At 51.9% G+C, this 23,100-nt stretch overlaps 1 protein-coding gene and 1 long non-coding RNA gene across 4 annotated transcripts; one reads left to right on the top strand and one right to left on the bottom strand.

Moving 5' to 3' along the window:
* Positions 1-1,893: 1,893 nt before the first annotated feature.
* TEX29 (testis expressed 29) lies at positions 1,894-19,719 on the bottom strand. Of its 2 annotated transcripts, none has more exons than XM_058742572.1 (6): positions 19,696-19,719; positions 17,808-17,900; positions 14,134-14,244; positions 3,587-3,656; positions 2,731-2,900; positions 1,894-2,063 (listed from the first exon to the last, which is right to left on the bottom strand). In XM_058742572.1, the coding sequence occupies exons 2-6, from the start codon at positions 17,863-17,865 to the stop codon at positions 2,023-2,025; spliced, it is 450 nt and encodes a 149-aa protein (XP_058598555.1). In that variant the 5' UTR covers positions 17,866-17,900; positions 19,696-19,719; the 3' UTR covers positions 1,894-2,022. The 2 variants fall into 2 exon arrangements, with proteins under 2 accessions (XP_058598555.1, XP_058598545.1); XM_058742562.1 differs by lacking the exon at positions 19,696-19,719 and adding an exon at positions 18,008-18,168.
* Positions 18,193-21,563, top strand: LOC131519500 (uncharacterized). Of its 2 annotated transcripts, XR_009265688.1 has the most exons (3): positions 18,196-18,519; positions 19,604-19,676; positions 20,679-21,563. It is a non-coding gene; the product is annotated as an uncharacterized LOC131519500 (long non-coding RNA). The 2 variants fall into 2 exon arrangements; XR_009265687.1 differs by lacking the exon at positions 19,604-19,676 and having other exon boundaries at positions 18,193-18,519.
* Positions 21,564-23,100: the final 1,537 nt, after the last annotated feature.

The raw sequence follows: 23,100 nt of genomic DNA on the forward strand, positions 1-23,100 counted from the left end.
GTGAGGGTTAAACTGTCCACTCCACGAAGGGGAGGGGGCTAGGCCAAGCCAGCGCCATCCAGGGAGGCTCACAGCCACCTGCTGGACACGCTGCTACCCCGGACAGTGAGCAAGGTGGGGTGGGCTGAACTCAGATGCACCTATCCCCCTTCCCGCCTCCAGAACCACACCGTCCAACACGCAGCCCCTTGCCACATGCAGCCACTTGCAAACGGGGCCAGTCTGGACTGAGAAGCTCTCAAAATGTAAAACTCAGAGAGTTGTAAAAGTGCATGGGAAGTGTGTTATACAAACTCGTGTTTCCACACCGACTGTGTATTGAGAGGACATTTGGGGATCTGGGGTTACAGAGAATGTGCTACTGCACCTCATCTCAGCCGTGTTACTTTCTCAAGACCATGCAAAATGGCACACGTGTCCCCTGCCCTTTCCGAGTACAGCGGGCAGATTTGCTCCCAGCCTGCGGGGAGCCATAACAAGCTCTTCTTTGGGGGCACAACTCCTTCCAGTCCCCTAAATAAACCTGAGGCTCATTTGAGTAGATGAACTTCGACCCAAGGTAGCTCTGACAAGGAAGCCCTTAGAGCAGGAACCGGGTGGGAATCGCCATCGGGACCCCCAGAGCCAACAACGCCAGGCCCTGCCCACCCGCCCACTGGGCTTGACCTGTTGCCCTGACATTCGGTGCTGAGTGCTCACCCCTTTAAGCAGAATGTATGCTCAACTTGATATATATATTATATATATATATATCACACATATACACACACACACACATTATATTATATATATTATATATATTATATATGATATATATCATATATTATATATATCACATGTATACACACATATACACACACATGTATATGCACACATGTGCACACAGATATACACATGCATGCCTGCATGTGCAGTGTGTACAGGCATACATACACTGTGCATGTGCACACATATGTATGCGTATACATCCACACACATGCATACACACAAGTGTATGTACACATACATGTGTACACATACACATATGTGCACACAAGCACACATACGTGTGCATACACATATACATGCACACATGGGTACACGTGAACATACACATGTGTACATGTCTACATGCACACACACGTGTACACATACACATATGCATGTGCATGTACATACGTCCCCATACATATGCATATACACAAGTATACATATATATATACATATGCACACATATACGTGTATATATATATATATATATGTGTGCACACACATAAGATCATGCACAAATACAGATACACATGCACACACGAGCATGCATACATATGTGTGCACACGCATACATGTAGACACACGTGTGCACAGATATACATGCACCCGTATGCATACACACATGCACACATATACATGTATGCACATATGTACACACACTTGAATGCAGGTGCATGCACACACACATGCTCACACACATATTAAGCCCACAATGTCCAGATGAATGAGCCACACCTGCTCTGGAGAACACAAGTTTCCAAGGTAGAGGGCAGAGATTCTCCAAGACTAGGGGCTCGGTGGGCTATAACCCCCACGGTTAGCACCCATTAGTCATGTTCTGTCACAGAAGAGGGGCTGTGAGGAAGCTGTAGCAGACCACCCGGGGCCTCCCAGAAATGGGTGCCACGCCCCTCCTGGGCAGGTCCTGAGGCCCCGTGAGTCGGAGCTACAAGCCCACCCTGTCTTCTGAGAAAGGGCGCGGTGGCCTCACCTGGCGAGGTGCTGTGAGCTGCCTGGACTCCGGCAGCGCTAACAAGCGGCACCACTGAGCGCTGGAAGCTTCCAGCGAATGTCTGCGCACTTCCCAGGTTGTCTCTGTCCAAAGGTAGAATGACAGCACTGACTACAATGACACAGAACAAGAAGCATTTAAAATACCTTTATTGTCTCGTCATTGATGCTGTTTCCATCACACACTTCACAGCGGTTCGCCAGCTGGACCATTTCACTTGGGTGTTTCTGCCAACCTTTACTCTGCCTCCGCCGTGCACCTCAGTCCTCGGTTTCTTCATCTTCCATTATTGTCAGTGTTGCTGGATTTAAGATAAAGAAAGAGTGGATCTTTTGAATGGAATACTCAGCCACGTCATGAGGTCTGTGAACACGCCAATTATATGCCATGTAAACAATGATTTACTCAAAGGCTAGTTTGGTCAGTGGGTCTGTGCTGCCTGCTCTGTTACCCAAGGAGAGCGTGGCTTCTGGTGGCTTCACTCTGCAGAAAGTGCCCTGAGAAGGTGACGCCCTGCCCTGCAGGAAAGACCACAGCTCAGACACGGCTCAGTCAGGGGCAAGGATCTGGATCCTAAAAGATGTTTCAGAAGACCTCTTCTCCCCACCCTTCTGCTTCCCAACTGCTCCAGTAAAACCAAGTCTCCATGACTGACGGGTTAAGGAGAGACCCAGAGAGGGCGTGTCCCTGCAGATGCCACCTAAGGTAGAACTGACCATTTGGGACGCTTCCTTCTCTAACCCGGCCAGGTGCTCGCCTGTGAAAAGCAACGATGGCCAGAGCCCCGGGAGAGACTTAATACATATACCAATGCCTGTGCTTCCTGCAGAGCACCCCCCTGGGACCAGCAGCAGCAGACCATCAGGCCATCACGGTAGCAGCCGGGTCCCCACACCACCGCCAGGACGTGCCTGGCACAGACGAGCTCCCTCAGTTGCGCCCTGTGCGGGGACAGCCCTCCACCTCACCATCCTCTTCCTCCTCCTTGCTGTCCTTGCTCCTGTTCAACGGCTCCGCACTCCCAGCCTTGGACCCCACCTGCTCGCCGGAGAGTGTCAATTCCACTTGATCGCTGGACATGGGTGACGGAAGCAGTTCCGTGCGGACTTCCTTTTCTCTCCTACTCTCCTGAACAACTCTAACGGGAAGAGACTCTTTGTTACAATCAGGGAAATTAAAGATGGAAAACTGAATGGGCCACTCAGTCCTCCACCAGGACGTCCCCCTCAAACAGGGTTCAGGGTTCAGGATCACGCTTTGCCTTAATAGCTCCCAGGTTAGTTTCCTATACAGGCTGCAAACACACAATCGTGTGTGGCATTCAGATTCCGGAGGGTGAGAACAGGGATGGGGCAGTATGACTGTGCAGAAAGGCCACTCAGGATGTCACCGGGCACCAGAGGAGTTCCCACAGGAGGGGACTGTTTTTCCTTGCTGCGGGACAAAGTGACTTGACTAGTCTCACTGGCTTTTCTCCACGTCACAAGGAGGCTTGCGGTGCGGGTACCTTGGCCCCGAGTGGCAGTGAGGAATCCAGGCCTGCCTATGGGCAGCTGCCAGTGGCCATGGCCTCGTGTCCTCCCCACCGAAAGGAGAGGGCAGATTCTCATCTACACTGTAACAGCAGACACCGGACAGGGTTCTCACGGGCAAACGGGGGCCGGCAGGGGGCTGACAGTGTGGGTGCTCCTTAAACGTTGGCATGGGCCGGGGGTGGGGGCTGCTGTTAGGAGCTCAGGCCCTGAGAGGATCCCCCACCTGCTCCCTAGCACCCTGCATCCTGCACCTTTTGCGGGTGAGTTCAGACAGGGAGAGACAACTGACCTGTAAATGATAGTGATGACAAAGGCCCCAGCAATGATCACGATCAAGGCAGAAAACACCTGCACGTAGACTGGAAAACAGTTTGTTACAAGTCAGTCCTGTCTCCGAGGTGGGCAGTACCCCTGCCCCTGCCCAGGCGGCCTCTCCTCCAATCCTTCCCTGAGGACACTGCCACAGGCTCCACGCGGGCCATGAAGAGGACAGCTGAGGGCCGCCCATAAGACAGTGGTGCGGGCAGCTCCCTGGTCTCCTCCAGAAAAGCCCCTTTGCCGCCCATGATCTGGGCCTCCCTCCTCCAACTCCCAGGAACCTGTTTCTCCATCTTCAGGCGAGTTATCCCAAGGCTGCCGTACTAACAAGGGGCTCCACTGTCCCCACACTGCCCATGTCTTCCCTAGACGAGCCCACCGGAAGAGCCAAGGCCTCAAGGTGACTCTTGGAGGGGGCAGGCGGCCCCTGTGGCCATGGTCCCCAGTGAGGAAAGCTCTGGGCCCCTTTTCACCCCCGTGGAAGCAGGTGCAGGTGAGGCCCAGCCTTCCCTTGGGGACCCTCCACCGCAGGACCCTCTCCCACCCAGCTGGGATGGACCTGTGGGTCTCCGTGTCCCACAGAACGGTCTCAGGCAGAGCAAGGCACTGTATCCGGGAGCCCTGGTGCCCACGAGCATGCCCCGGCGGGAGCCCTCCACCCAACACGGTCTCCAACAGGCAGAGGGAAGTGTCCAGGGGACTGGAGGGCAGAGCTGAGCTGCCAGCAGGTAGCACACACACCGTTGTCACCACTGCCGCTTCTCTCGCTACTCTCACTCTTAAGGGACAGAGACCAGCCTCCTTGCAAACCCCACCCTGAGTGACAAGATGTGCTTCAAGTCTCTTACCTCCTCCCATAAACCGTTTTCACCCATCCTTAACTGGCAGGAATACTGCTGGACGCTGTGTCCTTGGGAGTGGCCTTCGTGTCCTGAGGCAGCTAGAAAAAAGCACCACTAACCAGTGGCTTAACGCAATAGCAAAGTACAGTGTCTGGGTTATAGAGGTGGAAATCCAAAATGGAGTTATCCCTCGAAGACTCTGGGAGGTCCTGCCTGCTTCTTCCATCTCCTGGTGGGCCCGGCGCCCCTGGGTGTCCTTGTCCTTGTAGATGCGTCCCCCGCTCTCTGCCTCGTCATCTTGGGGCATCTTCCCCACGTGACCCTGTCTTCATGTGGTGCTCCCCTGTGTGCGCTGTGTCTAACTCAGGCTCCTCTTGGAAGGACACCAGTCGTACTGGAATCAGGGCCTCTACTCCAGCGTGACCTCATCTTCACTGATCACATCTGCAAAGACCCTGTTTCTATGTAAGGTCACATTCACAGGTACCAGAGGTTTGAACTTCGGCAGATCACTTAGGGGAACACAGTTCAACCCACGACAGAAGGTTAAGCAGTAGTTGCAGAGAAAGCTGCTTCCCAGGCGTGGGAGGGTGACTCCAGTGGGAATTATATTCTCTGGACTGAGCCAGAGGATCTCTGAGAATGGATGGGGCCTCCAGGATTCTTTCTGTGGGGGCTGAAGTCAGAAAACTGAAGGGGGCTGAAGCCAAATGCTTAATTTTCTCATATTGATATGAGCTCAGTAGGGGATGGTCAGGCATAGGAAGGGTGCTCCGTGGTCAAGCGTGCATCAGAAAGAGGACGGAGGGGGTGGGGGGCTGGCCTGTGTGGTCACCAGCACACCACAGCACTGAACCAACTGGTGAGCTGCTTGTTGGAGGCTCTGTTCTAATCAGCCGGGGCTTCTCTCAGGGATGCCTTTCCCAGGGCAATGTGTTCACCTGAGTTCACCTCTCCATCCCCAGGGCTAGAACCACCAGCCTCTAAGATGGCCTGCGGGAGGGCTTGCCTCCTGTTATTCACACGCAGGTCAGTACAGACACCTCCATGGGGCAGAGATAGCATTACCTCTGAACCAGGGTGTAACTTCTAAGGCTAGGTCAGAGTGTCACTGTGGCTTCTACCCAGCTTTCTCAGGTCACTCGCTCTGGAAAGAGAAAGTCATGTCATAAGGACAGGGAAGCAGACCTCACGGCATGGGAAAGGGGTTCCTGTTAACCGTCAGAACCACGTGCCCGCAAAGGGAGCCACTTTGGAGAAGACCTTTCAGTTCCGGTTGGGCCCTCGGATGGATGAGTGGCCAAGCCCCACACCATCCAACTAAGCTTCTAAGCCATCACTTTAGATCATTTAGACACAATTTAGGAATTATGTCCCCCCCCCAAGTGATCTGTTGGTCCAAACCTCTGGTACCTATGAATGTGACCTTATTTAGCTAAATTTTGAGCAATTTGTTCTGCAACAATAACTAATACAAGGGTGTAGGCAAAGGGCTTGGCTCAGAGAAAGTATACTTTGAGTGATGCTGAATGAACTGAACACAAGGACCCAAGTGAACGAGCAAACCAGGAGCTTTTAAGGGACAAGAAAGGAGCCCTCAAATTCTTGAATTCCAAGGAATATATGCTCCTCAGTGGATCCCTTACTTCATGGTGTAAATTTAGAATTTATGTGAGTGAAGCCGTTGAAGAGACACACGCACATGGACCATGTGTGAGTATTCAAGTCTCAGTATAGCTTCCGCATTTACAGGTGCAAGTATTTTTGGTCCTTGGCGTCAAGTTCCTGGAGGCAGAGACCGCATCTCCGTGACTCTCTCTGCACAGGAGCTGGCCAGCACACAATCTGTTATAAACGATATGTATGGTGTATCATAAACAAGATACTGTGATTGGTCACAGAGAAATGGCAGCAACTGAAGAAAGTATAATTTTCTTTCAGAAATCTCTTGGTAAGTTCGCCCCCAGATGCAGTTTAAAGTTTTGAAATCATCTGCATGATTCCCGTGAAGAAACAGAAGTCAAACACTTGGAAAAAAGTGACGTGTTAAATAACGTGCCCTAAAGACTAAAGAATGACAATAAGTCCTTCTCTCTGGATTCCCAATTTGTTCTCAAAGATCTGATGCTAATTTCCCAAGTTCATATTCTTAATAATACAGATTATGCCACAACACAATGTGCACTTCAAACCAGCCAATTTAAGAAGCTGGTGAAAGGTTTTCCTAACATAGAATTATGCGCACAAAGAACTCCCAATACCCTGTCACCGAATACTACAACTTACGCAGCACAAAGGCTCGCTTGCCGTCTTGAATGAGAAAGATGTCAAGGAAATGAAAAATATCTTGAGGGCTCAGTGAGAACCCAGATGCAGGGCTCACTGCCCAGACTCTTCCCACAGACGGCCCAGCCTCTCGAGCCTGAAACAAGTTAGAAGTTAAGAAAAAGCCTCGCCCACGCAACTCCTGTATGAACAGTGCAAGGATGGAGAGAGGATGAACACTTGCCTCCATGCAGAAACGATATCCCCACTTGTAGAACAGTGACGCCTCTTCCAGGACAAAAATTCTTGAGACTTTGTGTTCTTTTCTGGGTTCCTTACAGACACTGGTAAATCAGGTGCTGTCAAGAACAAGGCTCATTCTTCCTTCCCCTCTCCCGTGGCCTTCTGTTAAGTTTCTCAGGATCCACATAAGAGAGAAAACACAGGGTATCTGTCTTTCTCTGTATGACTTATTTCACTTAGCATCACGCTCTCCAGTCCCATCCACGTTGCTACAAAAGGCCAGATTTCATTCTTTCTCATTGCCACGTGGTATAAAAAAAGTTAGAGCGGGAGAGAGCCAAACCATAAGAGACTCTTAAGAACTGAGAATAAACTGAGTGTTGATGGGGGTCGGGGGGGGGGATGGGCACTGAGGAGGGCACCTGTTGGGATGAGCACTGGGTGTTGTATGGAAACCAATTTGACAATAAATTTCATATAAAAAAAAACAAAAATTTAAAAAATGGGAAATAAAAAAAGAATAAGGCTCATTCTTCATATGAGTTATGGGCATAAGTAATAATGTTAACATAAGCAACGTCTCAATTGCATACTAACAAGTACAAAATGGCCAACTCCTGCATAAAATGCTCCTGACAAGATGCTCAGGGGAGGGACAGATGGAAACAGAAGTGGCAGCAGCTTGAACCTATGTGCCCTTGCCAGCTGCAATCTCCCTTGAAGGATCCATTTCACCACCTTCTGCTGTTGGGGCCGTCTCCCTGGGGCAGGAGTGAACCAGGGTGACCACCAAAGACCATGACCACGTGTGTGACCTCATCAGGGAAATGAACAGCTTGTGCACCTTCATACGTAGAAGACTGAAAGAACACATTCAAATGCCCTTTGGATGGGAAGGTCTCCCGCTTTTAGAAGCCCCAAATGGTAAACATCTCTGAAAAACCTCAGGAAGACATCAGAGCCTTCCAGGAAAGAGAACTCCACGATGGAAATGGAAGTGAGCCGGACCCTACTCGTCTGTGGCCCCCAAGTAGTGAGATGTGTGCGGCAGGCCACTGAGGCCACAGAAAGACAAAAAGATAACAAATGCAAACAGCAGCAGATGATGGCCAGACCGCCACCAGGGCCGTGGACTCTGCTCAGAGCAAGCCACCGGACGGCAGGCCATCCCACGCTGGAAGACTGGGGCCCAGGCAGGGTTCTGCCCAAAGGTTGTGGGTTTATGATGAAAAGGCGGAGGGCAAACCCCTTTAGAGACAAAGCGCCATGACTCCCTGCAGCTCTCACCACCTGCTTGTGTATGACTGGACTGGAGGTTCCCCGAAGTCCAGAATTTCCAGTGTGACCTCAGGAATTAAAAAAAAAAAAAAAAACATGGCAGAAAAGAACCCCCCTCCCCCACCAGATCCTTCCTCCATAAAAACCAGTGAGAACATTGGCACCATTTGTCAGAATCTACTTTTTCGGAACTTGGAAACTTAACCAATCAAAAGCTTGCAGATGAACAGATGACGGTCACTAAGAACAGTGACCTGTGGACATTTTAACTTGCCCTATTCCCACTCCTGCTCACCTCTAATTCCATGCGAGTCTTGAACCAATAGCCCACAGTCATGGCGACCACTGGCAGCCTGGCATCCCTGGAGGGAGCAGAGCAGGGCTGAAGATCCTTCAAAGTCCCAGGCCCAGAGCACCGTCATTACTTTGTCCACCTGCCACTTCACTAGAAGATCCCAATTGCAAGGTTGTCTTTGTTTGACCTGACTTGGAGCTAATTTAGTGTGAACAGCTTTCTCTCAGGCATTTGTTGAAAACAGAGGCAACTGTGGAAAATCATGGCGGCTAAAGTGGCCAAAAGCACTTGGGGGTAGACAATAGGTGGACCAGAAAGCTTAAAAGGAAAACTGGGGGAATTATCTGTCTGAAGGGGATTTGAAAAGCTGCGACATATTCCCTGGAATCTAGAAGGCAATGGGCATACTCAAGGCTGTGTACGTATGGAGGAAATACCAGAGAAGGTCCTAGGCTCTCACTTCTGGCTGAACTCAAGGCTCTGTGTAAGCGTGGAGTAAAGATTAAGGCACAGTTGAAAATTGGCTGACGGCTGAAGGTATGTCCCCAACACACACATAGAGCCCCTAAGCGAAGACTGTGAGACATTGTTTCCAAGCATCTCGGCAGATTTCTGTCATTAGCTGACCAGCAGACTAACAAGCAGAGTCTTCAATGGCTGCAGACCACAAAGAATACAGACTTTACTGAATTCATTCAGAAAAGTCATTAAACAACGCCAACAACTTCGGGGAGGTAGGAGAACACAGTTTTCAGAGGTGCCACATATTTCTAAATGTCTAGTTTTCAACAAAAAACATTAGATATGCAAAGAAACAAGTATGGCCACACACACACACCATCAGTAGAAACTGTCCTTGAGGAAGACCAGATGTTGGAATCACCAAACAAAGACTTTAAATTAGCCCCTTTAAATATGGTCAAAAGAGGGGCGCCTGGGTGGCTCAGTCAGTTGAGGGTCTGACTTCAGCTCAGGTCATGATCTCACAGTTCGTGAGTTTGAGCCCCGCTGTCTGTGCTGACAGCTCGGAGCCTGGAGCCTGCTTCAGATTCTGTGTCTCCCTCTCTCTCTGCCCTACCCCACTCATGGTCTGTCTGTCTCTCTCTCAAAAATAAATAAACATAAAAAAATTTAAATATGGTCAAAAGACTGAAGGAAACCATATCTGAAGAGCTAAAGTATGAGAACAGTATTCACCAAGTAGAAAGTACCAATACAGACACAGAAATTATTTTTTTAGAAAATAACAAAATAGAAATTCTGGAATTGAGAATATGATACCAGAAATGAAAACATCACTAGAGGAGCTCAACAGATTGGGGTGGGCTAAAGAAAGAATCTGCAGACTTGAAGATAAATGAGTTGAGATTATCCAGTCCGAGTAACAGAAAATAGGATCGAGAAAAGCTCTCAGAGCCTCAGAGACCTGTGGGGTGGACCAAATATGCACAATGAGAGGCCCAGAGGGAGTGGACAGACAGGAGAATGTCTGAAGAAATGGCAAAGTTTCCCACATTTGATGATGAGGATAAATTCAAAGACACATGGCAAACAGTCAAAAGAGAATCTTGGAAACAGCAGAAGAAACGTGCTTTATATAAACAAGCCTCGAGACTAAAAGCAGATTCCTTGTCAGAAACCATGGAGGTCAGAAGGCTAAAAGATGAAATACTCTAAGTGTTGACACAGAAGGACTGCCAGTTAGGAATTTTATACACTGCAACTCTATCCTTCAAAAATGAAGGACAGATTAATACATCCCCAGATACACAAAAACAGAGATTTCATCACTAGCAGACCTGTCTTACAAAAAATGCTAAAGGGAGTCCTTCCAGATGAAAGGATAGGATACTAGACAGTAACTCAAATCCACAGTTGTCATCAAGAGCACCACTAGATGCAGAAAAAGAATTTTATAAAATCCACCACCTTTCGTAATAAAAACCCTCCAGAGAGTAGGAAGAGAAGGGAACTTACTTGACCTGAAAAATGGCCTCTAGTAAAACCCACGGCTACCAGCACATGTAATGAATGAGACGCTGAAAACTCTTTCAAGATCAGGAACCAGAGAAGGATGTCCATTCTCACTGATGAATGGAATCAGTGAGTTTCTAGCCAGGGCAATTAAGCAAGAAAGTGAAATGAAACCAACTGTATTGAAAGAAAGAAGTGAAATGATCTCTATTTGCAGATGATATACTCTTATATCTAGAAGATCCTAAGTAATCAACTAAAAATGGGAAGTCATAAATGAACCCAAAAGGTTGCAGGATACAAGATCAATATACAAAAGTCAATTATATTTCTGTATTCTAGCAAACTTTCGATTTTCCTGTGTATATTCCTAGGGTTCTATATACAATCTGAAAACCAAACTAAGGAGATATATCCATTTACAACAACATCAGAGAGAATAAGATGCTTAGGAATAAATTTAACAAAAGAAACACAACTAGAAACTATAAAATACTGTCGAAAGAAAAGATCTAAATAAGTGGAAAGACATCCTTGTTCATGGATCAAAATTAACATTATTAAAATGGTAATATCCACCCCCAAGTTATCTATAGATTCAACACAAATATCCCTATCAAAATGTCAGATGGCATTTTTTTCAGAAATTGACAAGCTGATCCTAAATTAATATGGAAATACAAAGAATCCACAGTAACCAAAACAACCTTTAAAAAGAACAAAGTTGGAAGACTCATGCTTTTCAATTTCAACATTTATTATAAAGCTACATTAATCAAAATGGTGTGATACCGGCTTAGTGGAATAAAACAATAGTCCAGAAATAAACCCTCACATTTACAGGCAATTGATTTTCAACAAGGATGCCAAGCAATTCAACGGGGGAAAGAATGGTCTTTTCAACAAATGATGCTGGGACACCAGGATATCTATATGCAAAAGAATGAAGTTGGATCCCTGCCTCACAACACGTAAAAAAAATTAAAACTCAAAATGGACCAGAAACATGGATGCATAAGCTAAAACTATAAACTTCTTAGAAAATACCAGAGATGTAAATGTGACCTTGGATTAGACACTAGTTTCTTAGCTAGGACACCAAAAGCACAAACAGCCAAAGAACAAACAAACAAACTAGGCATCGTCAAAACTAAGAAAGTTTGTGCTTCAAAGAGGCACTATCAAGAAGGTAAAAAGACCAAACAGATTGGGAGGAAGTAGGTGCAAATCACGTATCTGTTAAGGGTCTACTATCCAGAATATACAAAGAGCTCTTACAACCCCACAATAAACAGACAATCAACCCAGTTAAAAATCGGGCAAGGAGTCTGAATGGACTTTTCTTCAGAGTTCTAGTTCTAGGTAAACACACAAGGGAAGTGGAAACAGGTTCATGCAAAAACCTACATACAAATGTTCATAGTGGCATTATCCGTAATAGCTAAAAAGTGTAAGCCACCCAAATGTCCATTAAGTGATACAGGGGTAAACGAAATGTGACATGTCCATATACCGGAATGTTATTCAACCATACAAAAGCATAAAATGCTGACATGTGCTACAACACGGATGTGTTCCGAAAACATTGTGTGAAAGAAGCCAGATACACAAGGCACACACTGTAGGATTCCATTAATAGGAAATGTCTAGAAGAGGAAAACCCATAGAGGCCAATCGGTGGTTGCTGGGGGTTGGAGGTGGGGTGGGGAACGGGGAATGGGGATTGTCCAGCTGATGAGTACAGGGTTTCTTCTGGGGATAATAAAAATGTTCTGGACGGGATAGTGGGGATTCAACTCTGTGAATATACCAAAAGCCAATGAACTGTGTACTTTAAAAGGGTAAATTTTATAGGAATTTGGTCTCAGCAAAGATAACAACCAAAAAAGAGATAACTTCCAGTTGTTTCTATCTACAGGTTCAGGGGAAGGTGTGGGATCCTAGAGATGCCTGGGTCTCCCAGAGGCAGAGATCAGTAGTGAGGGTCTGGACCCAAGTCTTCCCAAGTCAAGATCTGGAAGATACATTGTCATCAGAAAATCTTCCCAGCTATTGATGGTGTTTCTCATGGCCTCTGACTGCGCCTCTTTCTGAGAAGCCAAACTTCCTCTTCTTTTGCCCCAAGAGCCAAATCTTCACCATAAAGCAAGACACAGGCTTCCCCTTGGCAAGCCAGGATCCCCCAATGGCTTTTGTTCTTGAATCCTTTTGTCCAAAAGGTCACTTTCTTTTTGAAGGCGCTGGCTAGGCGGGATCCAGGTAGCCCCAGTGGGTCACTCTTTGGTAACAGTTACCAGTCACAATTGTTCCTGACTTGCTAGGCCTTCCCGTGTCCGGGAATGAGAGGAAAGTCCCCATGTCTGTCTCCAAGGGCTCAGCCTACCTGGGGCTCAGAGAAGGAAACAAGAAGAAACCTTCCCAGTTGTGTGGCATGAGTGTGCCTTTATCCAATGGGGACGGGGGACAGAGCAGAGTGGCCTGGGACACGCTGTCCCACAGCACCGGAGCTGCTGGGCGACCACAGCCGGCTGCCAGCTCCTCCTGCCTGCCGGCCCCTCCCCCTCTCCGACAGGGCCCTGAGCAGGCCGCCTCATTGCAGAGACTTGCTTGTCCATTCCCAGACACTCCTAGAGCCAAGCATCCTCATTGCTGAAAGGGCCACAAACAGGGCAAGAAGACACAGCAGTCGTCAAGTGGAATTTCTTGATGGGTTTGCAACTATTTAGAAAATTCTAGGGGTGGGGGTGCCTGGGTGGCTCAGTCGGTTGAGTGTCCAAGTCCTGATTTCAGCTCAGGTCATGATCTCACGGCTCTCGAGTTTGAGGCCCATGCCGGGCCCTGCACTGACAGCACGGAGCCTGCTTGGGATCCTTTCTCTCTCCCTCTCTCTCTGTCCCTCCCCCGCTTGTGCTTGTTCTCGCACTCTCTCAAAACGAATAGTAGAAACAAGAAGAAAATTCTTGAGGCACAGAAGACCAAAGCTGTGAGGTGTGAGTAAACACCCAGACTGCATCACTAGAGAGCCCTTCCCACAGGGGCCCTGCTATCACCCCCTCCACACCTGCCTCTCCCACCCAACTGTGACTCCCCGTTTCCTTCCACCGTGTGCCTCCCTCACCACCTCTGGGAAGCAGGCCCTACTGAGGGTGGCGGCCTCTCCCTGCCCCCTCATCCCTGGACCCCCTGCCGGCCTGGTCTCCCCAGACACATCCCAGGCCCCAGGGGTCAGGATACACACCTCAGTGGGAGTCTGGTTTTGTTCTGACGGTGACAAGCCTGAGGAGAAGCCCCATCGGGGCTCGTCCTTGGCCCTCGTGCCCCGGCTGCAGGGCTCCAGCGCCCACGCTCAGCGGGTCTGATCTTGTGCACAGCTGGTGACCAGCACACCCGGAACCAGCTGCTTCTGCACCCCCAGCGTGCCCAGGGTCCCAGAAGTACCCTCCCTAGTATCAGGTGGATTCCATCCGGGAGTGAATTTCCTCTGGTGGCTTTTCCCTCATTCACAGACCCTAAAACTGCTCTTCCCACCAAGGTGCCAAGCAGAGTGATGGGACCAGGGAACAACAGAGGCCTGTCCAGCAGGAGGCGCCCGGGAGGGAGGCAGGCTTCCTGGGTACTTACTGGGAACCGCTTTTTCATAGCACACGCCTTTGTAGAAGCAGCACCTGAGTTCCTTGCACCGGTCTCTGGTGATGTTGTAGTCACATATGTTGTAGAGAGGAATGTCACACACTGCAAAGCACAGACGCACACAGCCGTTAGCACCAAGAACACAGCCGCAGCGGAGTTCTAAATACTCGTGCCTGGGAGGGGGCACCCGTGGGCTTGCACTGTGGGGTTTTGTTATGCTTTTAATTATGCATCCGACGAATCTCACTTTGACGCGAGGATCTAGAATGAGTTAGATTTCTGAACAAAACAATGTCAAGCTAACTGCACAGAATAATGCAGAGTCCCCTGCTGATTAAGGAGACAGAGCATCTCAGCAGAGTGCTCGCACACATCGGCACTCTGCAAAGCAAACAGAAAACAAAGATCTGATACAGCCAACGGATGTGGGGGGTTCAGGTTATAATGCGTAATTAATGCACATTTAAGCACACGTGAGTTAAAATTATCAACACAGGCTAAGGGGTAGTTCGGCATTTTAAAGTTGAATCAAAAGGACCAAGTGAAATGACAGTTTTGACCAAAAAAAAAAAAAGAAAAAACTCAGAAGTGAACACACTGAACGTGCATGAGCAGATGGTGGGGACAGTGCTCAGCACAGCTCTGGCACCAATGGCTAATGCGTGTCCAGCTAGGAGGACGAATGAGTCCCCTAACTGGCAGTCAGCAACATCTGCCCCAGACCCTGCTGGGGCTTCCAGTCCCGAGGGAAAGGGAGGAAGGGTCTCCGGCTGCTCCCTTGGGGCTGGTAAGCCTTTCAGGTGCAGGGGCTCCAGGGAAACCCACCGTCCCTCCTGCTCTTTTCTGAGACGTGCATTTGGAATGTCACTGCAGACACAGCAGCACAGCCCAGACTTGTGGCAGGACTGGCAACACGAGGCCAGGCAGGGTCGGAGATGAGGAAGTCTGGCTGTCACCCTCCTGCCCCACTGCCCCCCACTACAGCCAGGCTTGCTGGGCAGGTGGGGCCAGCCTCCCCCGCCGCCTGCGGTCACCCAGCCCTCAGTCACCTGCCCAGGTCCACCTCAGATGGGGCCTGGGCTGCAGAGGGCCTGCCAGGCGCTCAGGCTGGCCACACGGTGCCCGCTGGTGGCTCCCACAGGATAGGGTGGCAGCAAACACCGGCTCCGGAGAGTTCCAGGAGACCCAAGACCGCACAGCTGCCAGGCAGAGCCCAGATCTCCCCTTTCCCACTGTCTCCACAGGACCCGGTGCCCTTCACGGAGCCTAGGGGACATTCTCCACATAGCTCCATGACAGTGGAAGTTTATCTTGGTAAACAGCACGGGGAGGGGAAACAATCCGTTCAGGCGTAACTTTGTTCACGACTGTGTCTTCAATGTTACTCCCCAGGTGAGAAAACACAGGTATGTGAGTTCCCATGCTGACCACTCGAATGGGATCGTTTGCCACAGCAGCTGGCCCCCCAGCACACCCGCGCAGAAGCTCAGTGCCCCATTACGCCTGAGACCTCTGTGCCCACCCCCTCCTCCCCAGGACTGTTTTCTCTGCCTGCACCTCCCACAAGGTCCTGATGTGTTTCTGCAAAGGTGCCCAACACAAAGAGCTCATCCACATCTCCATCCCTGGCGTGACCCCTCCGCCCAGCCCACAACCCCCAAGAGACAGGGCAGGGGGCGGGTTAGTGAGGCTTTACTGAAGACATCCTGTAGCCCCGGACTGGCCAGCTAAAAGCATCAAAGGACAACCCACAATCATGTGACCATTGGGCACCAGAAGCGGTGCCTTCAGCTGCCCCTCCACACGCTGCTCGCTGGGAATGGTACCTGACACCTGACCTAGGGATGGGGCAGAAGCCAGACGGTTGGCATCTCCTTGGGCAGGGCCTGGCTGCTGGGGCTGCACCCCGTGCTGCCCATGACATCCAGGGAACGCCAGGGCCCAGGTGAGAAAGGCAACGAGGAAGAGGGAGACGGCAGCCCTTGTGACGGCCAGGCCACTGGGCACCTCCGGTTTTGGAGAAACAGAGACTGGGGCAAAATAAAACACAAGGGCAGGGGGCCCAACATCCCTGGGGGAAGTGCCCTGTGCCTCATGAGGACCAGGTGCCTTGGGTCACAGCCAGGGAGGCGGGTCTGGCTTGGTTCTCCAAGTGTCCTCACGGGTCTTTCCTCTGCCATGCTTACGTGTCCTCTCACACACGTCCTCGTGCAGACGCGTCCTTGCCCGTGGTAACGCAAGGTGCCACCTGCCCACCTGCCTTCCCTCTCCACCAGCCCAGCCCCCATACCTGCCCACCCCACCGGCCCATCTCCTACCTGCCCACTCCCTCCACCTGTTCACCTCCCACACCTCAGAATAACACTTAACAGCCACGTCAATGTCCACAGAGGACGACAGAGACACTTGCGTTCACCCCCAAAACTGGTGGAAGGGCAGTTTATGGTCAAAACGCAGGTGGATCACTGTGACCCAGGAGAGCAGGCCCCTCTTTCAGACTAGTGAGGACAGGGACGATGACCTCCCGCCCCCGAATGGCCAACCCGCTCCAGCCACGCCCAGAGAAGGGGCACCTGGCCAGCCTCAGAATGGGGTGGGCACCAGGGTCCCCGGTCTCAACGCCCTGAATAGAGGCGAGATGGGCCACCCATGCCCCAGGCCCTGAGAGCGGACTGTCCTCCACACAGGCGCTTCCACCAGGAGACTCGGGGGGCACTCCAGGCCAGCCATCTCTGCCGCCCATTCGGTGCCCCAGGTGCAGGCCACCTGCCTCCTCTGCACGGAGCCATGTTGATCAGAAACCACAGCCCCTCCCGTGAGCCCCCTTGGCCTGGTTTGGAGCCTGGGCCTGGACCCTGGGGCCTCGAGTGAGACCCACGGACCTTCGTTTCCCAGCTTCCCTGTGTGATGCAGCCCCCCCGAGACCGGCCCCCAAGGGCATCCTGAGGGCTTGGTCCTCAGTGGATTCCTGTCAGATGACAGGAGAAATGTGTCTCATGGAAGCTTGGCCGGCCCGGGACTCTCCCTCGTCAGGCCTGACTCCAAGCCAAATTAAAAAAAAAGAAGAAGAAAACCAAACTTCTTTTCCTTCCACTTTCCTATCTTCTGTTTGTCACCAAAGCAATGCACGGAGAAGGGTTACCTGAGAAGTCAGCACGAGCGTGCACAGCAGGAACGGCCGTTCCCTCTCCTCACGTGGTCCCCCAGGGTCTCAGGCTTCCAGGACACCTACCTTGGGGCTCCCAGTGACCGCAAGCCTTGCAGAAAGCCACATTTTAGCAGACTCCTTCAGCACCCAGTACCAGGGGTCCGAATGCAGACCCCAGGCACCAGGGAAGGGGGAGGAGGGCTTTACCGCGGAGAAACGTGTTCCCCTCATGAAAAAGTCACTCTCGCCATAACCACTTTGAGACAGAAGGTAAGTCTGTCTCACAGTGAACCGGGTTTGACCCTAGAGCCCCGGGAGTTAAATGCGTTTCTTGTGAATGCCTCAGGTCCAGGAGCTTCCTTCTGCACGGAGAATTTTGAGAGAGGAGGCTGCACAGCCTTTTCCTGCGTTATTTTTGAAAGCACACGTTCCTTTGCCCCCTTCCCTGGCTCAAGCCGGTGACTAACCGCCATCACCTTGGGGTGGACCAGCCCCCAAGGCGGTCTTGCCCTGTTACCTGCAAATTTCTTCAGGAGGTGAGAAGGGGATTTCTTTAATTCTGGCGCATATCTCATCGTAGCAGCTGACGGAGACGCGGGGTCAAGGGAACCTGGGGGAGACAACAGGTCAGCCCAGGTGGGACCTTGCCGGGGGGCTGGCGGCCGTGGTCGGTCTAGTGACAGGGGTGGGGCTGGGCAGAGTGGACCCCGGTCTCACCTGGCAACCACATCCCCCGCTGAGCCCGCTCAGCCACACGGTCCCACAGTTCCACTTCAAGTGGACAACTTTGGATCCAACAGACTTGCACCTCCTCCCTCCACCGCTCCCACCAGTGGGACCTAGCTCCACTGGTGGGCCCGCCCTGCCCGCTGTGATGTCACACAGACCCATAACATCACAGAGGGAGCATGGTGGCGATGCTGGCAGCTGTAAGGTGGAGGGACTCTCACATGGTCGAGGAGTGCAAGGACCCCAAGTGCAAGGGGTGGGGCTTTGAACACCACCAAGACCCTCTTCTGCGTGACACCCAGGCCTGGCTTCTGAACCACGGGTTTGCATCCTGCCAGCACTCCTGGATCCTCCTTCTTGGGGTGTCCACATTTGCTGAGATAAACCCCCCACCTCTGGGATGTGTAGCCCATGGAAGGAGACAGACCACGTCAGTTCAGACGTGTTACAGAGAAAAAGACAGCAGAGCGCAGTCAGGACTGATTTTCTGCTTACACAGGGTAAGCGGGTGGCCTTGGGCTTATGTGGTGTCTGAAGAGTTTTGGGAGAAGTGAGGGAGTGTGTGCAAAAGCTTGAAGAAGCAGCAAGTGAAGTCCACGGGGTGAGGCACCCCTGGCCAATCTGAGAAACCAGGAGGCTGTGCACTTAGGGACCTAAAGACCCAAATGGACAAATCTAGCTGGGGCTGAGGTCCCATGGTGGGGTGGAAAGCCATCTGAGTGCCTTGGAGAAGGAACCTGCTGGGGCCACAGGACCTCCATGAGGCCCGGGAGGTGGGAGTTCGGGAAGAGTGGGAGAGAAGGGGAGGCCTGTGCCCAGCCCAGAGAACTGAGACCAGCGATGAGGCCCAGGTGACCGTCCTGTCCCTGTCCCACACCCAGAGTGAGGAGCAGGGACCCACTGGGGAGGGCTGGGTGCTAGCAGATGGCAGGTGGGAAGGAAGCCCTAGGACATGGCAGGAGGGTCATGGAGGCCACAAACAGCCAGCCCTGTGAGGTTAGGGAGCCGTGCTGGCTGAGCCCGGGGCAGTGAACCAGAAGGGAGGGGGTCAGGGAAGCATCGTGCTGGGACCTGTCCCATTGTGACCCCAAGAGCGGTGGCTAGGGAGTGTCAAGGCCCTAGCCGGAGGGAGACCTGGGAGAGGGCAAACCATGACCACCAGGCCGCCACAGAGCATGGGATGGACCTAGGAGCACGAGGGCGGCAGGGAGAAGGCCTCAGCAAGGAGACCAGCCCCCCAGCGAGAGCAGCCTGGAGAGCAGGGGGTCTGTGGTGAGCCCGTGGGGTTACACCAGGCGGGTGCAGGCTTTGGTCCCCCTCCTTAAGTTTCCTCATCTGTAACACGAGGGTCAGGACCCAGTGACCGATGCGTAGCTGATGCCCAGTGAACAGTTGTGCCCACATCTGGGGTCCTGAGGGTCAGGCAGGGCTTCTGGCAGCCCACACACTAGCCCATCACCCCCCACGTGTAATTCACGTACCGCACGGTTCACCCACTTGCAGTGGGCGTATTCACAGTTTGCAACCATCACCACCCATGTGAGAATGGTTCCATCAGCTCAGGAAGGCTCCCTCTCCCCCCAGGCTCCACCTCCTGTCTGCAAGGTCTGCCTCTGCAGGTTTCCTACCGACAGAAGCACAGAGCACATGGTTGTGGGTGTGTGTCTTTCACTCACAGGGTTTCAAGCTTAATCCAGGGAGCGGTGCGCCTCAGCACTTGGTCCTCTGGCGGCTGAACAGTGTGGATGGAGCTCATTTGCTTAGCTGAGTATCGGCTACGACATGTGCGGCCGTGGAGGGCACAGGCTGGGCAAAGGGAGCAGCCAGCGTGGCCTGCGTTGCCCGTTACCCCGAGTCCTGTTTCCCCGGGATAAGTAGCGACCGCCCTTAATGGATTTTATTCTAGTTAAGAGAAAGACGCTGTTGTCAACTGTGAGGTCTTCCCGTGGGACAATGTGGGTGTTGTCCTGGGTTTTCTGACATAGGGAAAGTACTGTGGGGGCCCATTACGACTTCCCCAAGAACTTCAACTACTAGCCTTTTACAAACGCTCTAATGGGATTTGGTTAACCTACGACAGCAGCATTACTCCAGCCCCACCTCTGAAGGGGCCAGTGCCTCAGACAGATGCCACCAACATGGGGGGGGCGTAAAGACTGGGCAGGGGAGGTGTGCAGCACTGTGGGAATGGGGGGGGGGGATGGTTAGGACAGGATCCAAGTCAGCTCAGCTGGGTGGGCACGGGCACTCTGGGAATCCTCCTCAAGGGCAGGGGGAGCCAGGACCACTGAGGGAGAAGCAGCCCTGCCACATTGTGCATCACTTGTGGGCAAGGACAGGGAGTGGGGACAGAGCCCATCAGGATCTCCTGAGAGGTCTATCCACCCAGAGGAAAGAGAAACAGGCTGGTGGCCAAAAAGGAAACTGCACAACTAAAGCAGCTCTGTAAAAGCATGTGTAAAACACAAACGATGCAATTTGCTGTGTTTACGAGGGAAGCAGGGCATCCCTGGGGACTGAAGGGCCAGAAGGGAGGGTCCCCTGGCCTCTCCTCCCAACTGCTCTCCAGACACGATGACGGCAAGGCCAGGGGACCACGGTACAGGGAATGGCAAGTAGTCTCAGGGGGCCCTGACTGTTGACTCTCCTCTTCCGTAAGCTTGACTGGCTCCATACGAGAAAGCCTCAGGCACAGCAATCAATGTGTGTCTCGTGACTGACAGCACCAAGCTGAGACCAGTTCTCCCCTGCTACTGGACATGAAGCAGATACCAGACACCCACAGAACCACGCACGAGGCCACCAGCCTGCTGGCTACCTGCACCCCCACCCCAGGCACTGCACTCCAAGACTTGGGGCCCTCAGAGCACCAACCAGTGCCCGGAGCACTGCCTCAGCAATTGTCCCCTCTGCCCGGAGCCAGGCTGGACGCCTCGCACCAGCACCCAGGAGCTGGAGAGAGAGGCAGCCTGCCCGACCCAGTCGGGGCCAGGCACCTTTGCTTTGCAGAATTGCAGGGGGAAAAGCAGAGCCAGAGAGGAGGTCCTGGGGGGACACTGAGGCCAGCTCCACTTGCTTTATGAGCCAGTGGCCAGCAGGTGTGCACTGCCACAACTGCCTTTCTGAGGAGTCCATGGGGAGTCCATGGCATGGGTGTGTGCACACCAGTACCGAGGGAAAGGCTGCAGGCAGCATTCAGACCGAGACTCCTTTTTTCGAAAAACTAGAAGTGCGGTATCGTTAAGAACGTTACTTCTAAAATGTTTTCTGGGACTCTGGCAAATTCCATCAAAATTAAAACACACATTTCTAGAAATAAATCGTACAGCAATACCTACCTGGTTGCATACAGGATACTCGCCGGAGCCTCTGCAATACCAACTGCCCCCCCCCCCCCGCCCCCCCAGCACTGAAATAACCTGATGCTTTCCACCAGTGGGATATTATGCGGCTGCCCGTACTCCCCAAAATGGACAGATACTGGGGATTCGTTACCCACAAAAGGCAGTCCCAGCAAAAGGCATAAAAGTTCCATACTCTGAAAGTTTCGAGTTTTCTTTTTCCTACCTAGGTCTTTACTACACCTGCAAGTTTTTATGATGTGGTACCAGAAGCCACTATTTTCCCACATGGATTTAAGAAAAAGGCCAGTTAGAGAACACAACGTGCTCTCATTGCAGGGAACAAAATCGCACAAACACCACAGGTTTGCCTCTGCCCAAAAGAACCCATCACACTGGTTACCTTCGTGGAAGCAGGCGAGAGTATCGGGAGAGGAGCTGCGCACTTCTTACCTCGTGCCCCCTGCGTCTCTCCCCACGCAGGGACTTCATAAAGACCAGCAAGTATATACAAGTGCCCCGGGAAGAAAAACTTGAATTAGAGATAGCAGCGCAGCTCATTTACAATGCAAATCAACACAAGGGACTTTCTCAAGGTCCCATCTCAGCCTGAAAAACTGGAAATCCTCCAAACTCTGGACACCACGTTGGTGGCCGGGCACCCCAGGGGGCCGTGGCCGTGTGCCTCGCCCGGCGCACAGACCCCCCTGGGCGGTGGCTACTTCACCTAGTCCTCACGCCCCATGTCCAGTGCAGATGGCCAGGCTCCCGGCCACCGCTCTTGGCTGCAGTGTGTCAGGTTCAGGGCTGCGGTGGTGGCCTGCCCTCTGAGGGGCCAGGGGAATATCAGAGCGCCAAAGAAATTGGGAGCTAACAGGCAATGCAAGTTACACCAGCACCAAGAAAAACCGGTCTTTCTGCAGGACACGTGCCATCACTGGTCTCCCTAGAACCTGGGAGAAAGAGGACAAAGTAGGGTTTACCAAGTCACCTGACAAAGTTTTCACAGACGGTGGTGATGGAGATGTGCACGGCTCACCTCCTCGGATTAAGAGTTGGAGCTCGGAGAGGGAGCCAGCAGCATCAGGGGGAGTTCGACCTGCTCCCGGTGTGGCTGTCTTCCCGAAACATGGGCTCCAGCCACTCGCCTGGACGGAGTGGCCACCAGGATGAAGGGTCTGGGCAGGGCAAGACTCACAAGCACACGAGCAACTTGCTTCTGTTGCCTTTGTCCACAGGCCACCAGTGTGAGGACCCCCAGGAACCCCAAGACACACTTTCCCCCATTCCACCCATGAGAGGGGATCACCGAGCCCCTTCCAGGATGAAAAGTCCTTCTACAGACAGAAAGGCCGTGCTTCATGGTGCTTTTCCTTCCCCTTCCTTCCCCACAAACCTTCCTTTTCCTAACAGGACTTTTCTTCAAATATTCCCAAGCCACCAGTTTTAAGACAAACATGGTTTTTCCAACATCAAAAATTTACACCAGGATTTATTTTATTTTAAGTCAGAAGAGGTGTGCTTGGGTGGCTCCAGTCGATTAAGCACCTGACTCCTGATTTTGGCTCAGGACATGATCTCACAGTTTGTGAGTTCAAGCCCCATGTCCAGCTCTGTGCTGGAAGTGTGGAGCCTGCTTGGGATTCTCTCTCTCTCCCTCTCTCTCCCTCTCTCTCTCTCTCTCTCTGTCCCTCCCCTGCTCACGAGGGCTCTCTCTCTAAATAAACTTAAAAAAAATTT

The sequence above is a fragment of the Neofelis nebulosa genome, chromosome 1 (genome assembly GCF_028018385.1).
Source record: "Neofelis nebulosa isolate mNeoNeb1 chromosome 1, mNeoNeb1.pri, whole genome shotgun sequence".
NCBI lineage: Eukaryota > Metazoa > Chordata > Mammalia > Carnivora > Felidae > Neofelis > Neofelis nebulosa.